General features: G+C 41.5%; 1 protein-coding gene across 1 annotated transcript; it reads right to left on the bottom strand.

Moving 5' to 3' along the window:
- Nucleotides 1-27,406, bottom strand: LOC118218899 (NACHT, LRR and PYD domains-containing protein 5-like). Its single transcript, XM_035401640.1, has 13 exons — nt 27,175-27,406; nt 21,986-22,075; nt 21,544-21,654; nt 20,884-20,994; nt 19,755-19,865; nt 18,863-18,973; nt 17,497-17,607; nt 17,097-17,163; nt 15,655-15,718; nt 13,608-15,085; nt 13,261-13,568; nt 7,908-8,168; nt 1-316 (listed from the first exon to the last, which is right to left on the bottom strand). The coding sequence occupies exons 1-13, from the start codon at nt 27,186-27,188 to the stop codon at nt 139-141; spliced, it is 3,015 nt and encodes a 1,004-aa protein (XP_035257531.1). The 5' UTR covers nt 27,189-27,406; the 3' UTR covers nt 1-138.
- Between the last annotated feature and the right edge of the window lie 439 nt (nt 27,407-27,845).

Here is a 27,845-nt window from a genome sequence, read left to right as displayed (position 1 = left end):
TGAAGAAAAATAACTCTCTTTTCTATTTTAACATTAAAAACATTAGTAATATCAGTGCTATATTTAGTCATTATTAACATTAGTGCTGTATTGTGTCACATTGGAAACCTTTTTGATTGAAGGGGTTTGTGTTTGTACTCACCCCAGTCTCTGCAGTTTACAGTCTGGGTCCTCCAGTCCAGCAGAGAGCGCTCTCACTCCTGAATCCTGCAGCTCATTGTCTCTGAGTTCCAGATCTCTCAGCTCTGAGTGAGGAGAGCGCAGGACTGAGGCCAGAACATCACAGCAGCCATCTGTGAGATTACACCAACCCAGCCTGTGGAGAGACCACACACACACACACACACAACCACACACAACACACATGCACACACACACAGACACACACACATACGTGCACGTGCACACACACACACACACAATTGAAATTCACTGCTAATTGTCACACTGTGCACCTTGGTAGCAGATAAATGTGGAATTTCCTATTTGTACAGTACGTGCATTCCTGGGATGTACACAGTACACACAAAAACAGGAAGAGGTTATATTAATTACGTTCATAAAGTATTCTGACTAATCCATAAAAAAAGGTTATCACTTGGCTCAATTAACAAAAAATAACTAAAAATAAGGAGCCAATTCAACTCAAGGTTGGGGGCTTCCTGCAAGGATTTCATTAACAAACTGTTCCATGTTGCGATGATATCACATGGGACACAACATGATTGCAAACATATTTCATTTGCAAACACAAGAAACAGCACTAGTATGATCACTATGGTGTACTTTACCTCACCTTCAGTCTACAAACATCTTTATATTTTAAAAACATTCAATCTTCATCTAATAATGTAACCAAGGCGGCAAATGAAATACACTGCATCGCCATCTACTGGCTGCAGAGAAACACCACAACTGATTATTGCCATTGATTGGTACTACAGGTATATGGAGGACCAAAAATTTAAAAATAATAAATAAATAAATGACTCAATAAATGAATTAATGTATGAATAAATAAATAAATACAAAAGCAAGAAAATGTAAAAATAAATGAATGTACACAGTGTGGCGTGGATCGGGGCATGGCTCCACAGTGCCCCTCCCAGCCCTATAGGCGTCAGCCAAAACCGGCCACCAGGCCGCCTCTTCAGAACCCAGGACAGCGCCCCAATAGGAAGCCCAGCCACAGGACCCTGGAGAGCGGCAGATTGAACATTCCTCACCTCCCTCATTGGCAGGCAGCACACCTGCCATCAATGAGGCAACACAGCTGCCGCCACTCCAGGGAGATGGCTGGGAGATTAAAAGGAGGCTGTTTGTCTCCATTGTGGAGAGGGGGTTTTGGGCGGCAGGAGAGCTGAAAAACGTTTAATAACTTTGTCCCTATTTTGCAGAAGCCGGTGGAGACGCCGGACAACATCCCTCTTCCTGAGTTGAAGAGGGATCCCCTCAGCGGTCTCCCGGACGCCGTTGTTTCTTAATTTTGTTCGCTTTACTTTAAGTTAACTCCGACAGGAGGTTTTTGTTGTTCAGTTGGGTTTTGGGTTGGGTATTTACTTTTGGTGAATAAAAGGCCCTGTTGGGCTACTTTTCCCCAAACCTCCGGTCTGTGCGTTTCTGTGCCGCCCCGCCTGCACCGTCACGCCCCGTGCGGTGCCACAACAGAAATAAATTAATAGACAAAATCTGACAAATGGGTATTTGCATTTATTTCCATATTTATTGCTTGATTCATTTATTTCTGTATATATTTATTTCCTTAGTTATGTTTTGATTAATTTATGCCTGTATATATATATATTTCTGTATTTATTTCTGTATTTTTTTCATCCATATGTTAATGAGGGGGCTGTCAATGAAAATATGTCATAGTGTCACAATATTTCCATTGGTTGATCGATACTAGAGTACGTAGATTCACTGTACATGCCTTGCTTCAACACCGGTTGCTTTTTACCACATTTACGTTAGTAGGGCAGAGCAGGGCAAAACGTAACACAGATTTTATTTTTTTGGTTAGGTGGTGCAGCTTGAGTGACGTATTTCAGGATAAACACTCAGAATGACCCTTGCTTTCTCTCCAACGAAAGGTGAGGGATTTTGATAAACATTTTGGGAGATGATGCCAAATAAAAGTTTGTTTTGGTGATATGTAAGCACATTGTTTTACCATAAGTATTTTTTGGGTGCTGTAATGTGTGTGCATATCAAAGGATCCAAATATATGTAATCGTAAACTGTCTTTTCGTGACTAACAGATTGCATATTTTTGATAGAGCAATCAGCTCCACCTGCAGGATTAAGACATGCACACAGACTCACAGAGCAAGGGAACATAACAGGACTGAAAAGGGAAGACATTCAACGGGAACTGCAGAATAATGCTGGGATAACTTCAGAAGGGAAAAGAACAGGACCACATAGAAGAGTTTATGATAAACTTTACTTTGGAGCTTAAAGAACTGTGGCATACATACAGTACGGCTGCACTCAATCTCCTGAACAAGCTACCTCACTACCTCACTGACGTCTTACATTGGTTGGTATATCCTGTTTCAAAAAGCCTAGGGCTCCACCTAGGGGACAACCTGACTACACTACAAATGTACAGTATCGTGATAAGTTTTCACCAGTTGGCAATAGGCTATGAAAAACATTTAAATGTAATCAACAGATAGATTAGAAACAGTGTTTGTATCCTAAAACATCAAACTGTATTGAGTTACCTTACTTTGTGTGAACCTTTAAAGGTATTAAAACTTAGGTTAGCTAGCCATGTTAGTTTTCCATTATTCCATTATGGTATGAAATCATAATTAGGATGTAGGTGTGAATGGTTTCTATTAAAAATGATTAATCTAGTTCTAGTTATATTTTCAAAATTGAGCCAAATAGGAAAACTGTTGTTTCCTATACAGGCAAGAGATAGCCAGAGGCTTGAGCCTGGCTGACCTAGCTGAAAATGCTAGTCCTCATTATGTGCTCTTTTGTGTGGATGCTTTGACAGTTTGTTCCAGGTAGCTGCATCACAGAGATTGACCCTGTAGTGATCAGCCATTTGGAGGAAGTGGCTCTTCGCCTGAATGTTTCACTCCATAATTCAGATTACGCCAGATCAATTGGATGCCCTTCTCACATGCTGCCTGAGGAAGCACTGGAGAGTTATTTATTAGTTGGTTTGTCTGTTCATCATGTTGCAGCACAATTAATTAACAATTAATCCCTTGCATGTCCATGAGTTCTCAACAGGATGCTTAGCAGGGTGATCTACACTAGATCATTTAAACTTAATACACTTACGCAAAGCAAGTTTTATCCATCTATGCCTCGGTGGTGTTTCTCCCATCTCATTAGTAATGCATTAATTGGTGTTGTTCTGAGTGCCCCACAGCATATCCTCAAAGCTTTTGCCTGTTTAACATGTGATGCCAGGAAAGGAACTGGGGTGCTGTCCACCAGGGGGCAGCATCGGCCCTACAGAGAGGTATCGCTGCAGCTGCGGCCCATTACCTAACCATGGGCTCTATAAGAGGCCTAGCTTCCAGGCCTAGGGGAGGGTGCTTTTAGATGGTGTTTGGGAGCGTGGCTATGGACAGTATGGTGGGTTGGTGCCAGTTATGTTTGGAGCAGCTAAAGGTACATATAATGACCTTGTGCTTTATATAACAATGAGGAGTCTCCTTGTGTTCCTGCTATATAATGAGCCTGTGCTCTGTATAGCAGTGAGGAGTCTCCTTGTGTTCCTGCTATATAATGACCCTGTGCTCTATATAGCAGTGAGGAGTCTCCTTGTGTTCCTGCTATATAATGACCCAGTGGTCTATTTAGCAGTGAGGAGTCTCCTTGTGTTTCTGCTATATAATGACCCAGTGGTCTATTTAGCAGTGACGAGTCTCCTTGTGTTTCTGCTATATAATGACCCTGTGCAACCTCTACTCTCTGCCTAGCAAGATAAGTAAAGCCAACTGCTGTAGAATTTAAATGTTCTGAAATCCAGACTTTGGCTTTGAATTGGAACCACAGAAGAGTGACAAAACTAAGTGATGTAACATTGCACCTAAACAGCAGTTTGCACGTTGATCAGATTGACCCTCTTCCCTAAGATGTACACACGTACCCTATCGACCAATAGTTGATTTTACCAACAGTAATAATATCTGATTTTATGCTCAATATCTTCAGAAACGCCACAAACCTGTAGCACACGTGTGTAATGATGAAGGAGTACAACTCATCTTCATCACAAGGTCAGCATGAGAAAGGGAGTGGGGTATAAGTTAGAGCTGCCGCGGTATTGATTTATTTCCTTACCGCAAAAATTAGCGAAGCCATTCAAACCGTTGTGGTAACCGCCATAAAAAATAATAATTTTTCGATTTTCGATAACGATTTCGTTTTTTACTTTCAAGTACATTTCTGGAATGGCTGTTTCCGAGAAATAGGTTCTGCCCGGCAGTTCATACTGCTTGTCAAGGGACTGAAGCATAGCTCGGAATGATGGCTTTCCTACAGTCCGGAAGGGCACCATCTCCACAACCAAATACTTACAGTTACAGTTGTTGTAAGTGCTCGCCACTTGTTGCTGTCCCGGTTGTATTCAGTCACTCTGGCAAATGCCTCTGAGACTCCTAACTGACGTAGTGACAAGCCGGTACCTCCCGAGGTAGATGGGGTGCCTTTCATTGCATCGTATAACGGACGATGAGTGGTCCTAAGATGCGATGCTAGATTTGTCCTGTTTCCTCGCATGACGTTGATTTTCTTGCTGCAAATGCGGCACACTGCCTCATCCAAATTCTTTGGCTTTCCATCTTCATCGGGCTCAAAGCCAAAATGTTCCCAAACAGGAGAAGTAACGTTGGGTTTCGCTACAAGATCCATGTTTTAGCCTAATTTGAAGCGAAAACTTTCCGTAGCCAACAATTTCAAAGCACGTTCTGGGTGACACTTTCTCCGATCAGAACGTTAACTGCGCAACTGTGAGTGGAAACTTTTGAACACATGGAGTGAAGAAAATAGGCTACACAATTATAATTCTAATTATTTTAAAAATTGCATTGCATTTATTTCAGATCACAACTTTTACAAGTAAAAATTGCAACATAAACAATTGGCCTAAAATAAACGGGAAAAAAAACAAAACCCAGCGGTGAAGCGGTGATCAGCTTGACTCTATTGTGGACGTGACGTGTTTGCGTTACCACGGTAATGCAGTAACCGCGGCAGCTCTAGTTTGCCGGCCACTGACCTGTGTTCAAAGCCTCTCTAACTACTCTGAGAACACTGTCCTCTAGCTGCGCTTCTCGCAAGTCTTCTCAGGTGAACTGTTCTAGCTGACCCAAATTGAGATGAGTTGCAAAAGCATACAGCTCAGGAACACCTTCTGCTGAAACACCTAGTCTGTCTGCCAAGTGCACATCACTGTCACTAGACTCCTGCACATGCACACGACCACAACACCCTCGCCTTCACATCACCCTGTGAATGGTTTCTCCACGTCTCAGTGTCCAGTTTCGGGAAAGAAAATCAGCCTCAACATTGACCTTCCCAGGGTGATATTTTACTTCAAAATCGTATGTGGCTAAGGCAGCAAGCCACCTATGCCCTGTAGCATTAAGTTTCCCTGTCGTCAACACGTGATTGCGTTTCCGCGGTAATAGAGTAACCGCGGTAGCTCTAGTGTAAGTATGGATTTCATTAGAGTGCAGAGCAGGTAGTGAATAATGGGGATGGATGAAGACTGCAATATGTGACAGAAGTGAATCCAGAAGTCGGTGGAAACCTGGCAAATGAAACTCAATACAGCTCAATGTAAGGTTCTACATGTGGGAAATAAAAACATCAGGCTAGATTACTTTATGGGAGGAACGACATTGGAATGTGCTCAATTTTGGGAGTAATAGTTGATCAAAACCTTTCAGGTTCTAGGCACTGTGCTCTTTCAAGTGCCACTAAACATTTTCATTGGTCGCACCGGTGCGCCTGACATTTAGCAGGTCTGTCTGTGTGTGTGTAGCGTTATTTTTTTCCCACCCGCATTCTGTGAAGACCCGCCCCTACTCTGCCTCTGATTGGCTCTGACCCTGATATTCTTCTTCGCTGAATGCGGTGGGGAAAAAAATAAGGCATTAGTACACACATGTTAGTGATTACGGATCGCAGTTATATCCGCGGGCACCACGGTTAATCTGCGGATCGGGTGGGCCGAGTCATAAAAATTAACATTCTGATTAATAGCGGATGGGTTGCGGGTGGGTGAAATAATACATAATTAATGAGGAAAATATTAACTACATTCTCTAAAATGTGAACATATTTTAAGCTTCATTTTTCGTCAGGCGTGAATTAGCAGACTAGACTCTCGTTGCGCCAATTGCGGCGTCCATTTGTCTTAAGCAGCAAAGGAGGCAAAAAAGATCCGAGAGAAAATTTAAAAAGGAGAATTAAAAAAGGAAGGGCAGAAAAGTTCCGTGTGGGAGTGATTTAGTGAATGACGAGTCAAGTGCTGGGTATGTCATATGCAACAGCTGCGAAATAATGAAAAATAGCGGTAATGTGTGATCGGGTGCGGGTCTCTAAATCAGAGAAAATAATTTGTTCGGGTGGGTGGTGGGTGGATGATTGCGTACATGTGGATTCGGATGACGTCAGAGCCGATCCGCGCATCACTAGTGTGTATGTGTGAAACCGCGCCCTGTACTCCTCTGGGAGCAGCGCACACTTTTATTTGAGTTATTTGAGTTTGATTTATTTATTTGAGTTTGTCAAGCACTTTAAACATCAGAACTTTTTAAGTTCATTTTTTAAACAATTGAGGTTATTGCGATTTCTTGTTTGTGCTGTGATTTAAATAAAGAAAAACATTTATCTGCACCTTTATTCCTGTTTACAATCATTTACATAATGTGTTAAGAAATAACCAATGTGTATGGGAACTGAAAAAAAGGTAACACTTAAAATGTATTATTGTGGCACCAATAGGCGTGGTGAAAAATATTGGGTGCACCTAAATTATGTGCTGCTCCACCTAAATTAAAAAGTTAGGCGCACCAGTGCATCCAATGTAAAAAGTTAGTCTGGAGTCCTGTAAATCCAAGGAAGTTATACTTATTTTATACAATACCTTTGTCAGACCACACTAACAGAAGTGTGTGCAGTTCTGGGGACTGTACTAAAAGAAAGATATAGAGGATCTGGAAAAGGTTGAAAGAAGGGAAACCAAACTGGTTTCTGGTATGAAAGATAAAAGTTTTGAGGAAAGACTTCAGATGCTTAACTTCTTCAAGCTTAGTAAAAGGAGACTCAGGGTTATTTGATTGAGTCTTTTAAATTCATAAAGGGGATCAACAAAGTGAACCACAAGAGATTCTTCAGGTTCAGCTCTGTTAGTATGTCGAAGGGGCATAAAAGGAAATTAGCAAAAGGTAAATTCCGCACCGACGTTAGGAAGTATTTTTTCACACAGAGAGTAGTCACTGTGTAGAATAGCTTGGCACATGTCATGTAGTAGAGGCAGAAACTCTGGGGGTTGTCAAGACCAGGCTTGATACGATGCTGGATACAATCTAGTTTGTAGGTAAACCAAGCACTAGTGGTAGGTAGGAAAACGGCGAGCATGTCGGGCTGAATGGCCTATTCTCGTCATTACATTATGTTATGTTATGTTATTTTTGTTATGTTATGATAGACATGAAACATATTGCTGTACTGAAGTGGTTAATATTTTACAATGTCAATCATGTATTCAGCATTCAGTCATCACCTGTGACCTGATACTACAGACTCCACTGAAACCTTACGTTATGGTCAGGAACCACAAACCTGGCAACCCTATATTTCACTGCACAGATCCATAATCACTTATTCTATTTAGTTAAGGTCACACAGTACACAGCACTACTCACCCCAGTGTCTGTAGTTTACAGTCTGGACTCATCAGTGCAGCACAGAGCAGCTTCACTCCTGAATCTCCCAGGTTATTGTAGCTGAGGTCCAGTCTCTGTACTTTACAGTTTGGACTCATCAGTCCAGCACAGAGCAGCTTCACTCCTGAATCTCCCAGGCTATTGTAGCTGAGGTCCAGATCTCTCAGGGGTGAGTTTGATGACTGAAGAGCAGAGGCCACAATTTCACAGGACTTCTCTGTGAGGCCACAGTAGTTCAGTCTGCAAAAGAGAGTTAATATATTATTGTATTTTTGAAAAGCGCAATATACTGTAAAATCTGATAAGTGCAATGTAACAGTAATCACATTTAGTGATGAAGAGTTATAATGAGGATTTAAAGTTACTGATGCTCTGAGGAAAATGACTTTGCTACAATCTCAAACTGCAGCACTTTAGGCCTGAGAATTAGACGTCCTGTTGGACAGAACTCTGACAGTTCTACAGATGAAATTCTTACCCAAATGGCCCCCTTTCTTCTGACATTTGGCACAGATACAACGAAAAGTAAAGAGGCAAGAAATAACACACATCTTTCAGTGTGGATAGTGAGTTAGGCTCTGCTTCTTTACTTTTGCTGGTAACTGTGAGAAACTTCCCACAGCATTGCAAGCCAATACAGAGCAAAAGCCAGATTCACTTTAGAAACAGGAATGCAAAAAAGTGATCTGTTCACATGTAACCAGGTAGTGCAGTCTGTCTGTTTTGCTGAGGTTATATATAACCATGTAGTGCAGTCTGTCTGTTCTGCTGGTGTTACATATAACCAGGTAGTGAAACCAAAGCTATGTAGGAACTGTTAATGATCCCTTTAGGGTTCCTTTTGTTGGAATAGTGATACATTTGATGGTGCTGTCCAAGGAGACACCATTTAGCTTTTTCCAGGCTTTAGGAAACTTCAGAAACTTGTACAGGCCAGACTTTAGCCTGAGATAAGCCACAGAATTACCTCAAAAACAGGCACTTTAACAGTCCCCTGAGAAGACCTCACCCTGACACCCATCCTACAATTCCTCTACCTTCCTGTTTTCACTCTGTCTACAGGCACTATTGGATTCTGGGTCAGCCTACACCAGAATAAAGCAGAGACCAGGATGGCACTACTGGCCTTGTAACATGGTACATTTACTGCCTGAACTAATCTCACAATACAGTAACACAAACATTTCATTGACAACCACACTTGCCTCTCCCAAACCAAACCCAGCATTACATTAATCATTATGTTGAAAAAATATCTCATCTTCATGAACAATATAAGAGGGGTACAGACTGAGCAGGCTCTCTCTGGTCATCTCCCACTCACAAATTATCTATGCATGGACTAGGGATAAAAGGGGGATTCTTCCCACCTTTTGAAAAACATGATTTGATTCAATCAACATTTGTCCTTAACTGACTGACATTTAAAAGGAGGGATTCTTTTATCTACACAAACACAGTTCGAACTACTTCACCAAACTGAGTTAGATAAGAGTAAGTGTAACACCTGTGTTTACTTGTCCAAGTCAAAGTTAAGGACAAATGTTAGTTCAATAAAGACCATAGGGGTGTTTGTATGGCTAATCTGCCAAGAAATCAGACCTTGTTATTCTACTAATAATGCGGCTGACCAAACTCAGCTAAAAATTGGATTAATTAATATCAGATCACTAGCCCCTAAGGCAACTCTTGTAAATGAATTAATTACTGATCACCAAGTTGAAATCTTATGTGTAACTGAAACTTGGCTTAAAACTGTATATTACCTTAAATGAATCCACCCCTCCTGGCTACAGCTATACTCACGTTCCCCGTCTGACGGGTCGTGGCGGTGGTGTTGCTGCTGTATATCATTCTAATCTTTTTGCTACTTTGAAATCTGGCTTCAAATGTAACTTTTTTGAAGTGCTTGTTCTCAGTTTTGCACATCCGAACAAAAAAGCAGTCAGTTTTATCCTTGCAATTGTATACAGGCCACCAGGGCCATACAGTGGCTTTTTACTTGAGTTTGCTGATTTCCTTTCCAGCCTGGTTGTTAATTCAGATAAAGTAGTAATTGTAGGGGTCTTCAATATTCACATGGATAGTGAAGGTGATCCTCTCAGATCAGCACTCTTGTCTATCACTGAATCTATTGGCTTCGATCAACATATACATCAGTCCACACATTCTCATAACCATACTCTTGATCTGGTCTTAACTTATGATACAGAAATAGCAAATATAGCAGTTATGCCTAAAAACCCTGTGCTATCAGACCATTATTGAATTACTGTCCAACTTTCACAAGTCTGTCATGTGTCACCAGATCCTTCATTCTACCTTATCTGTAAGCTTTCCTCCAGGACTGCAAATGCTTTTATTAATGAGCTCCCAGGCTCAGTTGTGCACTGTGGGGATTTTCTTGGCTCCCACCCAAACGCATATAAAAATGCAAGCATTAGCTCAATTGATCAGCTGACAGACAACATAAATTACGTACTTTCCAGAACCCTGGATACTATCGCACCTCTTAAGAAGAGGAAAGTCCGCTATAAGAAATTAGCACCCTGGTACAATGACCATACTCGTGCTCTCCAACAAGCTTCACGCCAACTTGAGCGCAAATGGCGTTCTACTAAATTGCAGGTATTCCTCCAGGACTGGAAAGACAGTCTACTAACTTATAAACATGCCCTCTCCACAGCACGTTCCTCATACTTCTCTACTTTAATAGATGAAAATAGAAACAATCTGTTGCCAGGCTGACCAAGAATCAAGTTGATCCATGTGCCTCAATATCATTTAGTAGCAATGACTTCATGAATTTCTTTGATGACAAAATTATAAAAATCAGGGGCAAGATTCAAAGTTCTCCTACCACCCCTCATATAGGGTCTGCCGTTCCATCCGCTCAACGCATGGATGCAGAATCTTCAGAAGAATCTTCAGAAAGACAGGCGGCTTATCTGAACTCTTGTGCTCCAACAGATCTCATGGAGTTTAATGCCATAGTTAATTCCTCAAAATCTTCTACTTGTCTTCTAGACCCTATCCCTATGAAGCTTTTCAAGGAGCTATTACCAGTGATTGGAACACCAATGTTACATATTGTCAATGTGTCTTTAGCATCTGGACACATACCACAGACTCTTAAACTTGCAGCCATCAAACCCCTTCTTAAGAAGCCAAACTTGGATGTGAATGACCTGTCTAACTACAAGCTTATCTCGAACCTCCCTTTCTTTCTAAAATACTAGAAAGGGCCATTTCAAAACAACTTGGTTCATTTTTGCACTCCAATCATATATTGGAAGTTTTTCAATCTGGTTTTAGACCCTCTCACAGCACTGAAACAGCCCTGGTCAAAGTACTCAATGACCTACTCCTCGCTTCCGACCATGGCTGCATCTCTGTACCTGTGCTTTTAGACTTAAGTGCGGTATTTGACACAGTTGATCACCTCATCCTTCTGGATAGACTTGAAAATCTTGTAGGCCTCCTTGGACAGGCACTCTCTTGGTTCAGGGTTGCTTTTTATCACTTGAGAAACATCTCAAAAATTCAGAAAATACTGTCCTTACATGATGCAGAAAAGCTAGTTCATGCTTTTGCTACTTCAAGATCAGATTACTGCAATGCTCTTTTGTCTGGATGTGCAAATTCCTCTCTGAAAGGGCTCCAGCTAATTCAAAATGCAGCAGCTCATATTCTCACTAGAACAAGGAGATTCGAGCACATCAGCCCAGTGTTAGCATCGCTTCACTGGTTGCCAGTTAAATTCCGAATAGACTATAAGATACTACTTCTTACCTTTAAAGCCTTACATGGGCTTGCCCCTTTGTACTTAAATGATTTACTTCTTCCTTATATTCCCTCACGAACGCTCTGTTCACAGGGTGCAGGCCTCCTTGTTATTCCTAGAATATCTAAAAGTACCATAGGTGATAGAGCCTTCTCCTATCGTGCTCCCCTCCTGTGGAACAAGTTGCCTGCCCATGTTCGGGGCACAGACACTATCACCTTATTTAAAGCTAGGCTCAAAACATATATTTTTAGTCTCTCTTATATTTGAGGGGCAGGAGTGGGTGGCGGGCATAGTTATAGAGTCTCTGGTAGACTGAGCGGTTAGTGCTGTCACTGGATCATCATTGGTAGTGCTGTGTTAAGCTGAACTGGTCATGGTCTGGTGATGACTGTCTCAAGCCTGCCCTCATAGCTGCGTTGGCCCCTGCCTCTGTTTCCCTTAGCTATGCTGCCATAGCCTTATTCTGCCGGGGTTTTCCTTATCGCACGTGGGCACCTCTGTTTCTTCTGCTCTGCTTGCTAATCTACCATTTGAATCCCCTAACAATGTTTTTTTTTTCTCGTTTTCCTCGGCTTTGGGCACCTGCCCGGAGCTCTAGCCCAAGTTTGCTGAGCACCCCCCTGGCCCGCAGCTCCAGCCCTAGACCAGCTAGACCAGCTGGGCACCCCCGCCTCCTGCCACTGTTGATTTTCCATAACAAACCGGTGCCTGCCCACAGCAGATGGGTTCCCCCTCTGAGTCCGGTTCTGCTCAAGGTTTCTTCCTGTTATCAGTCAGGGAGTTTTTCCTTGCCACTGTTGCCCTAGGCTTACTCTTTGGGGGTCGGTTCTCTGTAAAGCTGCTTAGTGACAAAGCTCCTTTGTTAAAATACAAATTATAAAATAAATTGAAATAAAGTGTTGGCCTGTAAAGCAAAAGTGAGCCTGTGATCTTGTGCCATTTGCCTTGCTTCTCAGCTGTGCCTTGGTCTCTTTTGATCACAGTCTTGGATCTCTGGTCTTGATTCTTTAGCTGCTTATTTTACCATCCTGGGTCACAGGGGGGACAGACAAGCTGTGGTTCTGCGGTCCCTTTCATTCATTTTTTTCACAGTTACATTATTTATTTTCCATGTCTGTCTAATTTTGTGTAAAGGATGTGTAGCTTGTATTTTTTTATTTGATGGGGAATACGTTCATCTTAATACTGTAACATACTATACCCTCTCTTCATTTAAATCTGTGAGTTGTATGTTTGCACCATTATTGATCCATCACATTGGTTTGCCTAACAAGGAATTCATGATGTATTTAATAACTGGTATCTTTAATGATATTATGTAAATTAAATCTAATAAAATACATTTTACATGTTGGATACATTTTTTACATTTGATGGTACTTCTGTATTCATTAAATGAGGGCACAATCCGTTAAAATAGCTTGACTCAAAAATCCTAATTCTCAATTGCCTGACAATTTTATTGTATTCTATTTTCACTTTAACTATGAAGTCTTTATAAAAACATGCTGTCATTATCTACATTAATAAGTACATAATACTCACATGGCCTTCCTGCAGTTCCTGACTACTGGTACCAGTCTCTGATAACCTGCTCCTGATGTGTTGTAGGTCTTCAAGTCAAACTCATCCAGGATCTCCTCTGTCATCAGTAACATAAAGGCCAGGGCTGAACATTGGTGTGGTTCCAGCTTTTCATCAGAGAGTTCTCCTGATCTCTGGAACTTCGTGATTTCCTCCACTAGAGAGTTGTCATTCAGTTCATTGAGACAGTGGAACAGATTGATGGTCCTCTCTGCTGAAGATTCTTTTTTGATCCTTTCCTTTATGTGCAATACTGTTTCCTCAATGCTCTCTGATCTGCTTCCTGTCTGTGTCTGTGGATCTGGTACAGGTGATCTGCTTCCTGTTTGTGTCAGTATTCCTCCTAATAGAGTCTGAATGGAGTCCAGAGAGAGGCCTAGAAGGAATCTGAGGAAAAGGTCCAGGTGTCCATTCTTACTCTCTAAGGCCTGATCCACTGCAGTCCGGTGTAACTCAGACAGCTGCACTCTGTGTCTGCGAGGTCTTGATTCTTCTGCTCTGAGTACATTTCTGTTCTCATTCACACATGAATGAAACACAAACAAGGCAGCCAGATACTCCTGAATGCTCAGATGCACAAAGCAGTAGACCTTTTCCTCACCCAACCCACACTCCTCTTTAAAGATCTCTGTGCACACCCCAGAGTACACTGAAGCTTCACTGACATCAATGCCACTCTCTCTCAGGTCCTCTTCATAGAATATCAGATTGCCCTTTTCCAGCTGTAGAAAAGCCAGCTGCCCCAGTTTCAGGATGATTTCTCTATCTGACTCAGAGATTTTCGGGTTTGTCACACCATTGCCATGATACTTCTCATTCTTCACATTAGTCTGAATGAGCAGGAAGTGTGTGTACATTTCAGTCAGAGTTTTGGGCAGATCTCCACTCTCTTTACCCAACATTGTCTCCAGTACAGTGGCAGAAATCCAGCAGAAGACTGGTATGTGACACATGATGTAGAGACTCCTGGATGACTTTATGTGTGAGATAATTTTGCTGGCCTTGTTCCGATCTCTGATTCTCTTCCTGAAGTACTCCTCCTTCTGTGGGTCATTGAATCCTCGTACCTCTGTCACCTGGTGGACGCACTCAGGAGGGATCTGATTGGCTGCTGCTGGTCGGGAGGTGATCCAGAGGAGGGCAGAGGGAAGCAGATTCCCCTTAATGAGGTTGGTCAGCAGCACATCCAATGATGATGACTCTGTTATATCACAGCAGATCTCATTGCTTTGGAAATCTAGAGGAAGTCGACACTCATCCAGACCATCAAAGATGAACACAACTTTGACATCATCATCTTCAATACTCTTGATCTCTTTCAGTTGTGGAAAGTAGTGCTGCAGAAGTTGCATCAGACTGAATTCTCTCTCCTTTTTCAGATTCAGATCTCGGAAAGGAAGAGTGAAGATGAAATCAATGTCCTGATTGGCTTTTCCTTCTGCCCAGTCCAGAATGAACTTCTGCACAGAGACGGTTTTCCCAATACCAGCGATGCCCTTTGTAAGCACAGTTCTGATGGGTCTCTGTTGTCCAGGTAAAGGCTTAAAGATGTCATTGCAGATGATTGCAGTCTCATGTGTGGTGTGTCTCTTGGATGCTGTCTCAATCTGTCTGATCTCATGTTCATCATTAACCCCCCCACTTCCCCCCTCTGTGATGTAGAGCTCTGTATAGATTTCATTGAGGAGGGTTGGGTTGCCCTGCTTTGCTAAACCTTCAAATATGCATTCAAACTTCTTCTTCAGAGCAGTTTTCAGTGCTTGCTGGGCTCTTTCTATGGATTTAACTGAGGAAACGAAATAAGAGAAGAAATGTTTAAAATAACAGAACAGATAATAAAAAATACATATGCAGTCCATTGTCACAATGGTATACACACCTCTTAAGGTGTTACACACTTCTCACAGTGTGTTCTACACGCAAAATGAAAACATATCAAACAATGAAAAAGGATTCAATTCCTTTATCACATTCAATTTCTTAATTTTTCATAGTATGATGTGATAAATATGGTCTTCATGGGTCATGTAGTAATTTAATCATTGTATAATTTTTATGCTCAGTGCTCATTAATCCTGGATAAAAACTCAGACCAGATTTGAATCTCTTTCAGGGACATTTAATCTCATGTGCATTTGCTTGCCCCATAATCACTGCTGGATGCAATATTTTAATTTAAACACATTTGTGTACATGTAGTGTGTGATGTTTTCTATATGCAAGACTGTTGATGTAAAACACTATTATGAAAGTGTAGATGCTATAAATCAAAACATTGTACTCTGTTATATTCGATTGCTAAGCTCATTTCAGCATTCAAATGGACACACAGTAGCAATGAGTGAAAACTCTTACTGTGCTGCTCATCTCTCTCCAGTGAGTCAGTGAGATCCTTCTGCTTCACAGGGCTGCTGGTCAGCTGTATTAGTGTGAAATAAACACATGAAGAGGTGTACTGCATCAGTGTGAAATAAACACATGAAGTGGTGTATTGTATCAGTGTGAAATAAACACATGAAGAGGTGTGCTGTATCACTGTGTGAAATAAACACATGAAGAGGTGTGCTGTATCAGTGTGAAATAAACACATGAAGAGGTGTGCTGTATCAGTGTGAAATAAACACATGAAGAGGTGTGCTGTATCACTGTGTGAAATAAACACATGAAGAGGTGTGCTGTATCAGTGTGAAATAAACACATGAAGAGGTGTGCTGTATCACTGTGTGAAATAAACACATGAAGTGGTGTGCTGTATCACTGTGTGAAATAAACACATGAAGTGGTGTGCTGTATCACTGTGTGAAATAAACACATGAAGAGGTGTGCTGTATCAGTGTGAAATAAACACATGAAGAGGTGTGCTGTATCAGTGTGAAATAAACACATAAAGATGTGTGCTGTATCAGTGTGAAATAAACACATGAAGTAGTGTGCTGTATCAGTGTGAAATAAACACATGAAGAGGTGTGCTGTATCAGTGTGAAATAAACACATAAAGATGTGTGCTGTATCAGTGTGAAATAAACACATGAAGTAGTGTGCTGTATCACTGTGAAATAAACACATGAAGCGGTGTGCTGTATCAGTGTGTGAAATAAACACATGAAGTGGTGTGCTGTATCACTGTGTGAAATAAACACATGAAGTGGTGTGCTGTATCAGAGCCACTGAAACAATGAGATTCTTGCAATATGTCTCATGTTTTCTCTTATAGGATGGCCAGAACGGGAACAGATACTTTTAAACAGAATACATGCAGAAGGTCCAAAGCCTCAAGTTTGAAGTGCACCTTTTATCCCTGATTAATGCACAGTAAAATGTCCAGTTAATGTCCAGTGTTAATTCAACTCTTAACAGATAACATTTGATCCCACATTGCAGAGTGGGATGAAACATTATCTGTTAAAAGAGATGAGAGTTGAATTAACACTGGACATTTTATTGTGTGGTTTTGTAGAGACACTACTTGTGATAAATCAAGAGTTCCAATAGAATAAATCAGTTTCTCAGTGCAAAACATTTGGAAAATTCTGACTATAAACTGCACGCTTCAGACACTCTGTTTGGAGTCTTACTCTGCCATTGTGTTTGGGTCCTAAAAATTTTTTTGTGTCTTTCTGTGAGCCCAGGAAGGCCAGGTAGCACTCTACAAAATTAAAAAACCTGATTACAAATTCAATCTTATCAATTAAAGGCTACTAATTCATTTTTGTCAAGCGATCATATTCAAAGGAAATGCAGTGTATAGTACAATCGCACAAGCAAATATTAAAATAGAAAAAATATATAAATAATACCTGTTTTGAGAACAGTTTCTCTGAACTCCTCTCTACAATATGGTTGGACACCTGTGAGCAGTGGATCCTGTGAACAAATCATGAGACAAAGCAGTTAAACTGTGAACTCTCCACTGAAGTAGATTGGACGATGCATTGAACTCTTCACAGACAGACAGCTGGGTGCAGGTGACCCAGCCCTATCTACCTGGACCCTGTGAACAAAACATGGAGACAGAGCTTCCAGTTAAACTCATCCTCTTACTGCAACTCTAACTCACAGCACATGGAGACAGAGCTTCCAGTTAAACTCATCCTCTTACTGCAGCTCTAACTCACAGTAGGCTACATGGAGACAGAGCTTCCAGTTAAACTCATCCACTTGCTGCAGGTCTAATGCAATATGAACGTGTTTCTTTACCTTTGATCACCTGTGAACTCTCCACTGAAGTAGATTGGACGATTCATTGAACGGTCACTCTTCATAGACAGACAGCTGGGTGCAGGTGATCCAGCCCTATCCACCTGGACCCTGTGAACAAAACATGGAGACAGAGCTTCCAGTGAAACTCATCCTCTTATTGCAGCTCTAACTCACAGTACATGGAGGCAGGGCTTCCAGTTAAACTCATCCTCTTACTGCAGCTCGAAAACATAGCACATAGAGACAGAGCTTCCAGTTAAACTCATCCTCTTACTGCAGATCTAACTCACAGCACATGAAGACAGAACTTCCAGTTAAACTCATCCTCTTCCTGCAGCTCTAACTCACAGTAGGCTACATGGAGACAGAGCTTCCAGTTAAACTTGTCCTCTTGCTGCAGCTCTAACTCACAGCACATGGAGACAGAGCTTCCAGTTAAACTCATCCTCTTACTGCAGCTCTAACTCACAGTAGGCTACATGGAGACAGAGCTTCCAGTTAAACTTGTCCTCTTGCTGCAGATCTAACTCACTGCACATATAGACAGAGCTTCCAGTTAAACTCATCGTCTGACTGCAGCTCTAACTCACAGCACATGGAGACAGAGATTCCAGTTAAACTCATCCTCTTACTGCAACTCTAACTCACAGCACACGGAGACAGAGCTTCCAGTTAAACTCATCCTCTTACTGCAGCTCTAACTCACAGCACATGGAGACAGAGCTTCCAGTTAAACTCATCCTCTTACTGCAGCTCTAACTCACAGCACATGGAGACAGAGCTTCCAGTTAAACTCATCCTCTTATTGCAGCTCTAACTCACAGTACATGGAGGCAGGGCTTCCAGTTAAACTCATCCTCTTACTGCAGCTCGAAAACATAGCACATGGAGACAGAGCTTCCAGTTAAACTCATCCTCTTACTGCAGATCTAACTCACAGCACATGAAGACAGAGCTTCCAGTTAAACTCATGCTCTTACTGCAGCTGTAACTCACAGCACATGGAGACAGAGCTTCCAGTTAAACTCATCCTCTTACTGCAGCTCTAACTCACAGCACATGGAGACAGAGCTTCCAGTTAAACTCATCCTCTTACTGCAGCTCTAACTCACAGAACATGGAGACAGAGCTTCCAGTTAAACTTGTCCTCTTGCTGCAGCTCTAACTCACTGCACATATAGACAGAGCTTCCAGTTAAACTCATCCTCTTACTGCAGCTCTAACTCACAGCACATGGAGACAGAGCTTCCAGTTAAACTCATCGTCTGACTGCAGCTCTAACTCACAGCACATGGAGACAGAGCTTCCAGTTAAACTCATCCACTTGCTGCAGGTCTAATGCAATATGAACGTGTTTCTTTACCTTTGATCACCTGTGAACTCTCCACTGAAGTAGATTGGACGATTCATTGAACGGTCACTCTTCATAGACAGACAGCTGGGTGCAGGTGACCCAGCCCTATCTACCTGGACCCTGTGAACAAAACATGGAGACAGAGCTTCCAGTTAAACTCATCCTCTTACTGCAACTCTAACTCACAGCACATGGAGACAGAGCTTCCAGTTAAACTCATCCTCTTACTGCAGCTCGAAAACATAGCACATGGAGACAGAGCTTCCAGTTAAACTCATCCTCTTACTGCAGATCTAACTCACAGCACATGGAGACAGAGCTTCCAGTTAAACTCATCCTCTTACTGCAGCTCTAACTCACAGCACATGGAGACAGAGCTTCCAGTTAAACTCATACTCTTACTGCAGTTCTAACTCACAGCACAAGGAGACAGAGCTTCCAGTTAAACTCATCGTCTTACTGCAGCTCTAACTCACTGCACATATAGACAGAGCTTCCAGTTAAACTCATCGTCTGACTGCAGCTCTAACTCACAGCACATGGAGACAGAGCTTCCAGTTAAACTCATCCTCTTACAGCAGCTCTACCTCACAGCACAAGGAGACAGATCTTCCAGTGAAACTCATCATTTTACTGCAGCTCTAACTCACAGTACATGGAGGCAGGGCTTCCAGTTAAACTCATCCTCTTACTGCAGCTCGAAAACATAGCACATGGAGACAGAGCTTCCAGTTAAACTCATCCTCTTACTGCAGATCTAACTCACAGCACATGGAGACAGAGCTTCCAGATAAACTCATCCTCTTACTGCAGCTCTAACTCACAGCACATGGAGACAGAGCTTCCAGTTAAACTCATCCACTTGCTGCAGGTCTAATGCAATATGAACGTGTTTCTTTACCTTTGATCACCTGTGAACTCTCCACTGAAGTAGATTGGACGATTCATTGAACGGTCACTCTTCATAGACAGACAGCTGGGTGCAGGTGATCCAGCCCTATCCACCTGGACCCTGTGAACAAAACATGGAGACAGAGCTTCCAGTGAAACTCATCCTCTTATTGCAGCTCTAACTCACAGTACATGGAGGCAGGGCTTCCAGTTAAACTCATCCTCTTACTGCAGCTCGAAAACATAGCACATAGAGACAGAGCTTCCAGTTAAACTCATCCTCTTACTGCAGATCTAACTCACAGCACATGAAGACAGAACTTCCAGTTAAACTCATCCTCTTACTGCAGCTCTAACTCACAGTAGGCTACATGGAGACAGAGCTTCCAGTTAAACTTGTCCTCTTGCTGCAGATCTAACTCACTGCACATATAGACAGAGCTTCCAGTTAAACTCATCGTCTGACTGCAGCTCTAACTCACAGCACATGGAGACAGAGCTTCCAGTTAAACTCATCCTCTTACTGCAACTCTAACTCACAGCACACGGAGACAGAGCTTCCAGTTAAACTCATCCTCTTACTGCAGCTCTAACTCACAGTACATGGAGGCAGGGCTTCCAGTTAAACTCATCCTCTTACTGCAGCTCGAAAACATAGCACATGGAGACAGAGCTTCCAGTTAAACTCATCCTCTTACTGCAGATCTAACTCACAGCACATGAAGACAGAGCTTCCAGTTAAACTCATGCTCTTACTGCAGCTCTAACTCACAGCACATGGAGACAGAGCTTCCAGTTAAACTCATCCTCTTACTGCAGCTCTAACTCACAGCACATGGAGACAGAGCTTCCAGTTAAACTCATCCTCTTACTGCAGCTCTAACTCACAGAACATGGAGACAGAGCTTCCAGTTAAACTTGTCCTCTTGCTGCAGCTCTAACTCACTGCACATATAGACAGAGCTTCCAGTTAAACTCATCCTCTTACTGCAGCTCTAACTCACAGCACATGGAGACAGAGCTTCCAGTTAAACTCATCGTCTGACTGCAGCTCTAACTCACAGCACATGGAGACAGAGCTTCCAGTTAAACTCATCCACTTGCTGCAGGTCTAATGCAATATGAACGTGTTTCTTTACCTTTGATCACCTGTGAACTCTCCACTGAAGTAGATTGGACGATTCATTGAATGGTCACTCTTCATAGACAGACAGCTGGGTGCAGGTGACCCAGCCCTATCTACCTGGACCCTGTGAACAAAACATGGAGACAGAGCTTCCAGTTAAACTCATCCTCTTACTGCAACTCTAACTCACAGCACATGGAGACAGAGCTTCCAGTTAAACTCATCCTCTTACTGCAGATCTAACTCACAGCACATGAAGACAGAGCTTCCAGTTAAACTCATGCTCTTACTGCAGCTCTAACTCCCAGCACATGGAGACAGAGCTTCCAGTTAAACTCATCCTCTTACTGCAGCTCTAACTCACAGCACATGGAGACAGAGCTTCCAGTTAAACTCATCCTCTTACTGCAGCTCTAACTCACAGAACATGGAGACAGAGCTTCCAGTTAAACTTGTCCTCTTGCTGCAGCTCTAACTCACTGCACATATAGACAGAGCTTCCAGTTAAACTCATCCTCTTACTGCAGCTCTAACTCACAGCACATGGAGACAGAGCTTCCAGTTAAACTCATCGTCTGACTGCAGCTCTAACTCACAGCACATGGAGACAGAGCTTCCAGTTAAACTCATCCACTTGCTGCAGGTCTAATGCAATATGAACGTGTTTCTTTACCTTTGATCACCTGTGAACTCTCCACTGAAGTAGATTGGACGATTCATTGAATGGTCACTCTTCATAGACAGACAGCTGGGTGCAGGTGACCCAGCCCTATCTACCTGGACCCTGTGAACAAAACATGGAGACAGAGCTTCCAGTTAAACTCATCCTCTTACTGCAACTCTAACTCACAACACATGGAGACAGAGCTTCCAGTTAAACTCATCCTCTTACTGCAGCTCTAACTCACAGCACATGGAGACAGAGCTTCCAGTTAAACTCATCCTCTTACTGCAGCTCTAACTCACAACACATGGAGACAGAGCTTCCAGTTAAACTCATCCTCTTACTGCAACTCTAACTCACAGCACATGGAGACAGAGCTTCCAGTTAAACTCATCCTCTTACTGCAGCTCTAACTCACAGCACATTAACTCTCTGATTCATGCATTTTTACCTCTTTCTCGCAAGGCCGTGGGTTCCATCGTCAGTCTCTGTCTCCTCTGAGGAATTCATTTTAGAAACAGCGCCCCCTGTCTCAGGACACCTGAACACACCAGATCAGATTCACAAGTGGGTTCTGACCCAAATTGGCAGACCTGTAAATACACACAAGAACATTATAACGCACAGACATATTAATACACTGTGAGGGCCACATAATGTAAACGTGTAAAACAAAAAGGTCATTTAATTAAGTTTGGTGCATTAAAATATGTACGCACCATATTATGTTATTTGTGCATTTTATCCCACTGATATACTCAATGTATGTATTGATAATGAGTCCTTTGCGAAGTATCGCAAATTTGTATGCCGGCCCTTTAAGAGTTGCGCTCAAGCAGCAAACAGGTGGTGACGGGCCAGGTGGGTTTTTTTAAATAGATTGGGGGCAAGAGGTAGCAACGGAGAATGGAGTAAAGGGGAGTCAGCAGAAAATAATCAAGAATTCTGAGATTTGTTGGCGTTTTTGTTTGGATTGTATTTTTTTCAATCTACAATTATTCAACACAGCTCCAAGACACGAAAACGAGTAACCTGCTGAACCTACGTTTTAAAAGAATTCTCTTCTACTGCATCAGGAGGGTGAGCCGAAGCTTTTTGGGTTTTTTTTTTTTTTTTTTTGCTTCTTTGAATGCAATGCATTGCTTAATTATTTGTTTTTGGAGAGGAAAGAAGATTCTTGCACTTATGCATTAATTTTGGTTTCGGGACATATTATTTTTGGCACGTTTTCTGGATTTGTGTTTCCGTGGATACCGGACAACTAAACTAAACTCGGACTTCAACTTTAACTGTTATTCAATGGACAATCGGTTATTATTTCACATTGCCAGTTTAGTAATGATTGTACCTGGGTTTATGTTTTCCTGATCAAATACTTGCCATATCGTTATTTTGTTGTTGTTTTGTTTGTTCATTGTTTGGTTGCCTCTGTTGTAATATATAAATTCCGTTCGATTAGATTCCTGTGAATATAGCGTGTTCATTCTGTTTAAATTGGTCTGAATTTGTTATAACACACACACACACATCAAATCTCATAGAACAGACAGCGACAAATCTGGAATTTAATTGAGCCATAAACTTGCACAGTAATACAATTCCTTCCAAAATATTCTGCACCCATGATAACAATTACTAAGACCATTGATCATAAAGATTACCAGTGCTGAGGTATATTTTCATTGTCCAACATATGGAATATATTTAATGATATAATGGAAACTACCAAAATGACCCATTTCTCACATTTCTTTACAAAAATTGTGCGTCACAATTATTGGTACCCCTGTATTTGGTACTGTGTGCACCCTCCCCTCGCAGGGATAATGGCACTGAGTCTTTTTACATAAGGTGTTATAAGACCAGAGAACACATTGGGAGGGATCTTAGACTCTTCCTCAACCCACAATCTTTCCAGATCCTGATGTCTTTGTTGATCCGTGCTCATGGGCTGTGCTGTTCAATTGAGTCACAGGTTTTCAGGGAGTTTCAGCAGTCTTTAGACTGTTGTAGCCATTGCACAATGATGCTTCTGCATCATTAACCTTTTTATTTGTGGATTTTAACGTGAATTTGGGGTCATTGTCTTGCTGAAAGATCCACTAGTTTCAGTCTGCTGGCAGAGGTAGTCAGGTTTAGGGCTAAATTGTCCTGGTACTTGGGTAGAGTTCACGATGCTGCTTTCCTTAACAAGGGCCCCAGGACCAGTGTGAGCAAGGTAGCCCCATAACATGAAAGATCCACCACCGTATTTTTCTTTTCAGTATATGCATCCTTAAATCCATCCTACATCATATTCCTGGACATGGTTGTGAGAGGGGCTGGAGCCTCTCCCAGCATGCATTGGGCAAGAGGCAGGAAAAAACCCTGAACAGGTCATCAGTCCATCACAGGGCACACACACCATGCACTTACACACTCATACATTCAAGCAATTTAGTGTCTCCAATTAGCTTAACCTGCATGTCTTTGGACTGTGGGAGGAAGCCCATGCAGACATGGGATGAGAATATGCAAACTCCACACACACCACCATGCTGCCCTCCAGCAGTTTTAAACTTCTTCATTATTGCCCTCACAGTAGTACCTAGCATCTTCAGTTTATTTTTTAATCCATTGCCTGATTTTCAAAGGTCACCAACCATTTTCATTTCGTTCGTCAGTTCTTTGTCTTTCTCTGTGGCGAAGATGAAAAATGGGTTTCAGAAGCAGGTTCTCATGGAAGCCATGGAAGCCATGGAAGGCCATAAGAGTTTCTCTTAATATTGATGTAGATTTAGTTTGATTTTATTTATAAGAATCTTTAGGGGGTGCCAATTATTTTTATATATATTTGGGAAATAATAACCCTACCTGAATCCAACCGTCACACTAGAGGGTGCCAGTTCTCCCAATCTTAGTTTGTTTTCTGTGCCTGTTTAGTGCTAATTAAGGTGTTGTGTCGCAAACATTTAATAGCCTGACCAGATTCACATTACAGGTACCTGTAACTGATTTATGACTAGTCAAAGAGCTAATTTAAGATCTAACTGCATTTTCACTCATCAAAAAACTTTTAATATCTCAAATTACATTTTGCTAGTAAGATTGAAGTTACTTTCGCCATTCAGTTGTATGGGACCTCCTATTAAAAGATACCTACAATTCAGTTTTGACTATCCAAAACGTGAATTCCAGATACTGTATTGCCATTTCAATTATGACTAGTCATAACTCAAATTAGAGATATCTCCACATTAGTTCTGACTTAGTCATAATTTCAGTTAAAGATCTTTCATTCCTCCTGATTTGAGATGTGTCAGGTAACGGGGGACCAGGACCCAAACACAGAGTGGGAAAAACACCAGGAACTCCAAAAAGGCAAATCCAATCAAAGACATTACTCTCATACAGGTAACAGAAAAGAGGGAACAAAAACAAGGCCACTTTCAAAAACAAAAACAGCAGAATTTTCACAAAAAAAAAAAACAAAACACACACACAAGGAAACAGAACTTGGGCAGGGCAGAACTCACAGACAGAAACGCGGACAGAAACAGACGGGCAGATACTCTCAGGCAGAAACACAAGGAACCAGCACCCAAGTCAGGAAAACAGAGAACTTAAATAGCCACAAAGATAGCAAGACACAGGTGAACTCAAAGCACAATCAAACCAGAGCAGGGAGGGATAACGAGACACAAAGAAAAACAATGACAGAATAATTGAAAACAATAATACAAGTAACACAGGGGTAACTAAAGAGTGAGCAAACTGAAATACAAACTGAAGTACCGCCATCTGGCGGCCCAGAAAAGGAAAAAACAGAAACAGAAAAGGGCAGAATCCTGACAATATCTAAATTATCTTTTTGGATAACTGAATCTAAGATATTACTAGCCAAAATATGGCAAGCCATTTTAACATCTAATAACCTGTGCGGTTTCACATTACAGATATTTATCATTAATTTATGACTAGTGAAAACGCTAATTTAAGATATCTCTAATTGTATTTTGTAATATGTAACTCCAACTAAAAATATCTACAATTCAGTTTCGACTATTTAAAACGTGAATTCCAGATATCACCACTTAATTTATGACTCTTAGCAAGTATGAAGCAGCCATTACCCATAGTCCAACACCGAGCAAAACCCCTGCCGTCAAGTTTAGTTTATGCACGCTTATGGTTACAACCCCTGGTTCTCGCGCACCAATCAGAAGCCAGTACCCAGTGTTAGGAGGAAGTTGGACGGACGCTTTTTCGCTATTTTCTTATAATAATGTGCCTGCGTTGTTCCATGTCCGTTTACCCTATAAACAAACAGTTTGAAACAAAGCACCACTTGTCACAAACACATACATTTATGAATTGTAAGGTCAGCTAACCTTTTTTTTTTCCTTGTGGGAAAACTAGAAGACCTTCGCCGGTTAGCCTAGGCGCACGGCTAGCCTGCCCATAGACAGACACCCCGAGTAAGCCTGCGATTAGTAGACAGTAAACTGTCGCGATATCGTCACCCCTCAGTGGCGCCCCCACCTGTACGCCAAATACGCACACTGCGTACCCCAGCAGTGGCACAAGGTTGGCTGGCGGTTTTGATTATTTGATTAAGCGGAATTAGCGGAAAGTAAGTTTCTTTCAAAATGCGTTTAAAATCCTTGGATGCTAGCCCTCCGTCATTGCGTTCAGTGCTAGCAAGTTAGATAGCTGGCATCTAAGTGATCTAAAATAAAAAGAAAACGTGTTTATAAAAAACGCACGGCTGAGTTTATTAACTCAAAACTACGGCAAAATGAGAGTCAAATCATGTTTTTGCTGGATCAGTCCTTTCCTACCATAAAGTAGGCTAAGTTATATAATAAGCTATGTTCCAATCAACCGATTTAATTTCAAAACGTGGCTTGTTTCGTAGTGCAGTCTTTGTCAGACTATCCCATTTTTGTCCTTTTCTCTCGTTCTCCAGGCGCTCACATTCACTTCTGTTTACGTCAATAGGCCTACACGGTTCCTCTACGTTTGCCGAAAATGAGCTGCTGCCACTTGTAGGTTGTGCGCTCTGGTTGTGCGTGGCAACTTTTTTGAGTGTGCGTACCATGAACAAGAATCCTGCGGGCGCCCCTGAGTAAGATGATAACATGTATCATATGTGCCATTATCTGTATTGTCTAATGTACTTGCTATGGACCTCTTTTTAAGATGAGTCTTGAATAAAGCTGAAATGAAATGACATATAGTAATCTCTGCCTAATATAATCACTCCACTGTATATTTTGCCTCAATATTGCAAAACAATTAATTTGATTTAGTAATGGGAATGATTTCCCATAAAACATAAAAGAATAAGTAACAACCTCTTAATTGTTTAATTAAAAACAAAATCGGGTTCATACTGCAGTGTCAAAGTGTCAACAAGAAACAAGTCCTGTGACCTCCGACTCGCTACGCTACCTCCTCACGAGGTAGAATTGGTCATGGAATATCAAAGATAGGCTACTGAAGTAAACTTTCTGAAAGGTTATTTCAATATTACTTTCTGGTCTAAATGGTATGTTCGGACTCCGTGTGAGCTCTTAGCTTATCAGGCTACGCATTAAACACACCATTTTATTGGCAGTTGTCAGTTTTTCTGAATTACGCGGGTTAATGCGATTATACCTGCAGATTCCCATTCCTTCCCGCAGCCCTTTACCTTCAGCTTCTCTTACCTCAGTTCCACTCCACAACAGACTGTTTACTCCGTTTTTTACATTTAATTTAAGTCCTTCTTTCCTCGGGATTCTTTCTCCTCCGTTTTTAAAATGGCCGTTAAGTTTCAGTTCCTCTTCTGGACCGCATTTCCTTACTTGCCGACTGGCTCAACTGAATGTTCGATGGGCGGAGTTTTATATATTTATACTATATCTTAGCTGCGTCAGTCACAATATTTAATACGTTATGCAGAAGAAACACATAGCCTATTTAATCCATGTAGACCATGTAGAATTTTAAAAAAATTTAAAATTTAGCATATAGCCTACATATATCAGGCCTATTCAACAGCTCGTAAATTATAATGTTGGGATTTAACGTTCTCCAATATAATGGTGTAACCTGTAGGCTGAACACACAAATAAGCCTTTTTGATTATAACAAAATATTTCAAGACAAATAGCCTACTACAGACAGCAAATTAAATAAATAAATAATTTAACGCTCCACCAGTCTCCCTGCCATAGTCACTGACCCATTAACATCCTGAGTGATGGCCCTATGTAACACGCTAATGTGTGAGGTAAGTTATTTTTGTTATTTCCTATTACAAAATATTAAGAAATAACAAGCATGTG

The sequence above is a fragment of the Anguilla anguilla genome, chromosome 19, assembly GCF_013347855.1.
Source record: "Anguilla anguilla isolate fAngAng1 chromosome 19, fAngAng1.pri, whole genome shotgun sequence".
In the NCBI taxonomy this organism is placed as follows: Eukaryota; Metazoa; Chordata; class Actinopteri; order Anguilliformes; family Anguillidae; genus Anguilla; species Anguilla anguilla.
This window is presented reverse-complemented; position numbering and strand designations above follow the sequence as displayed.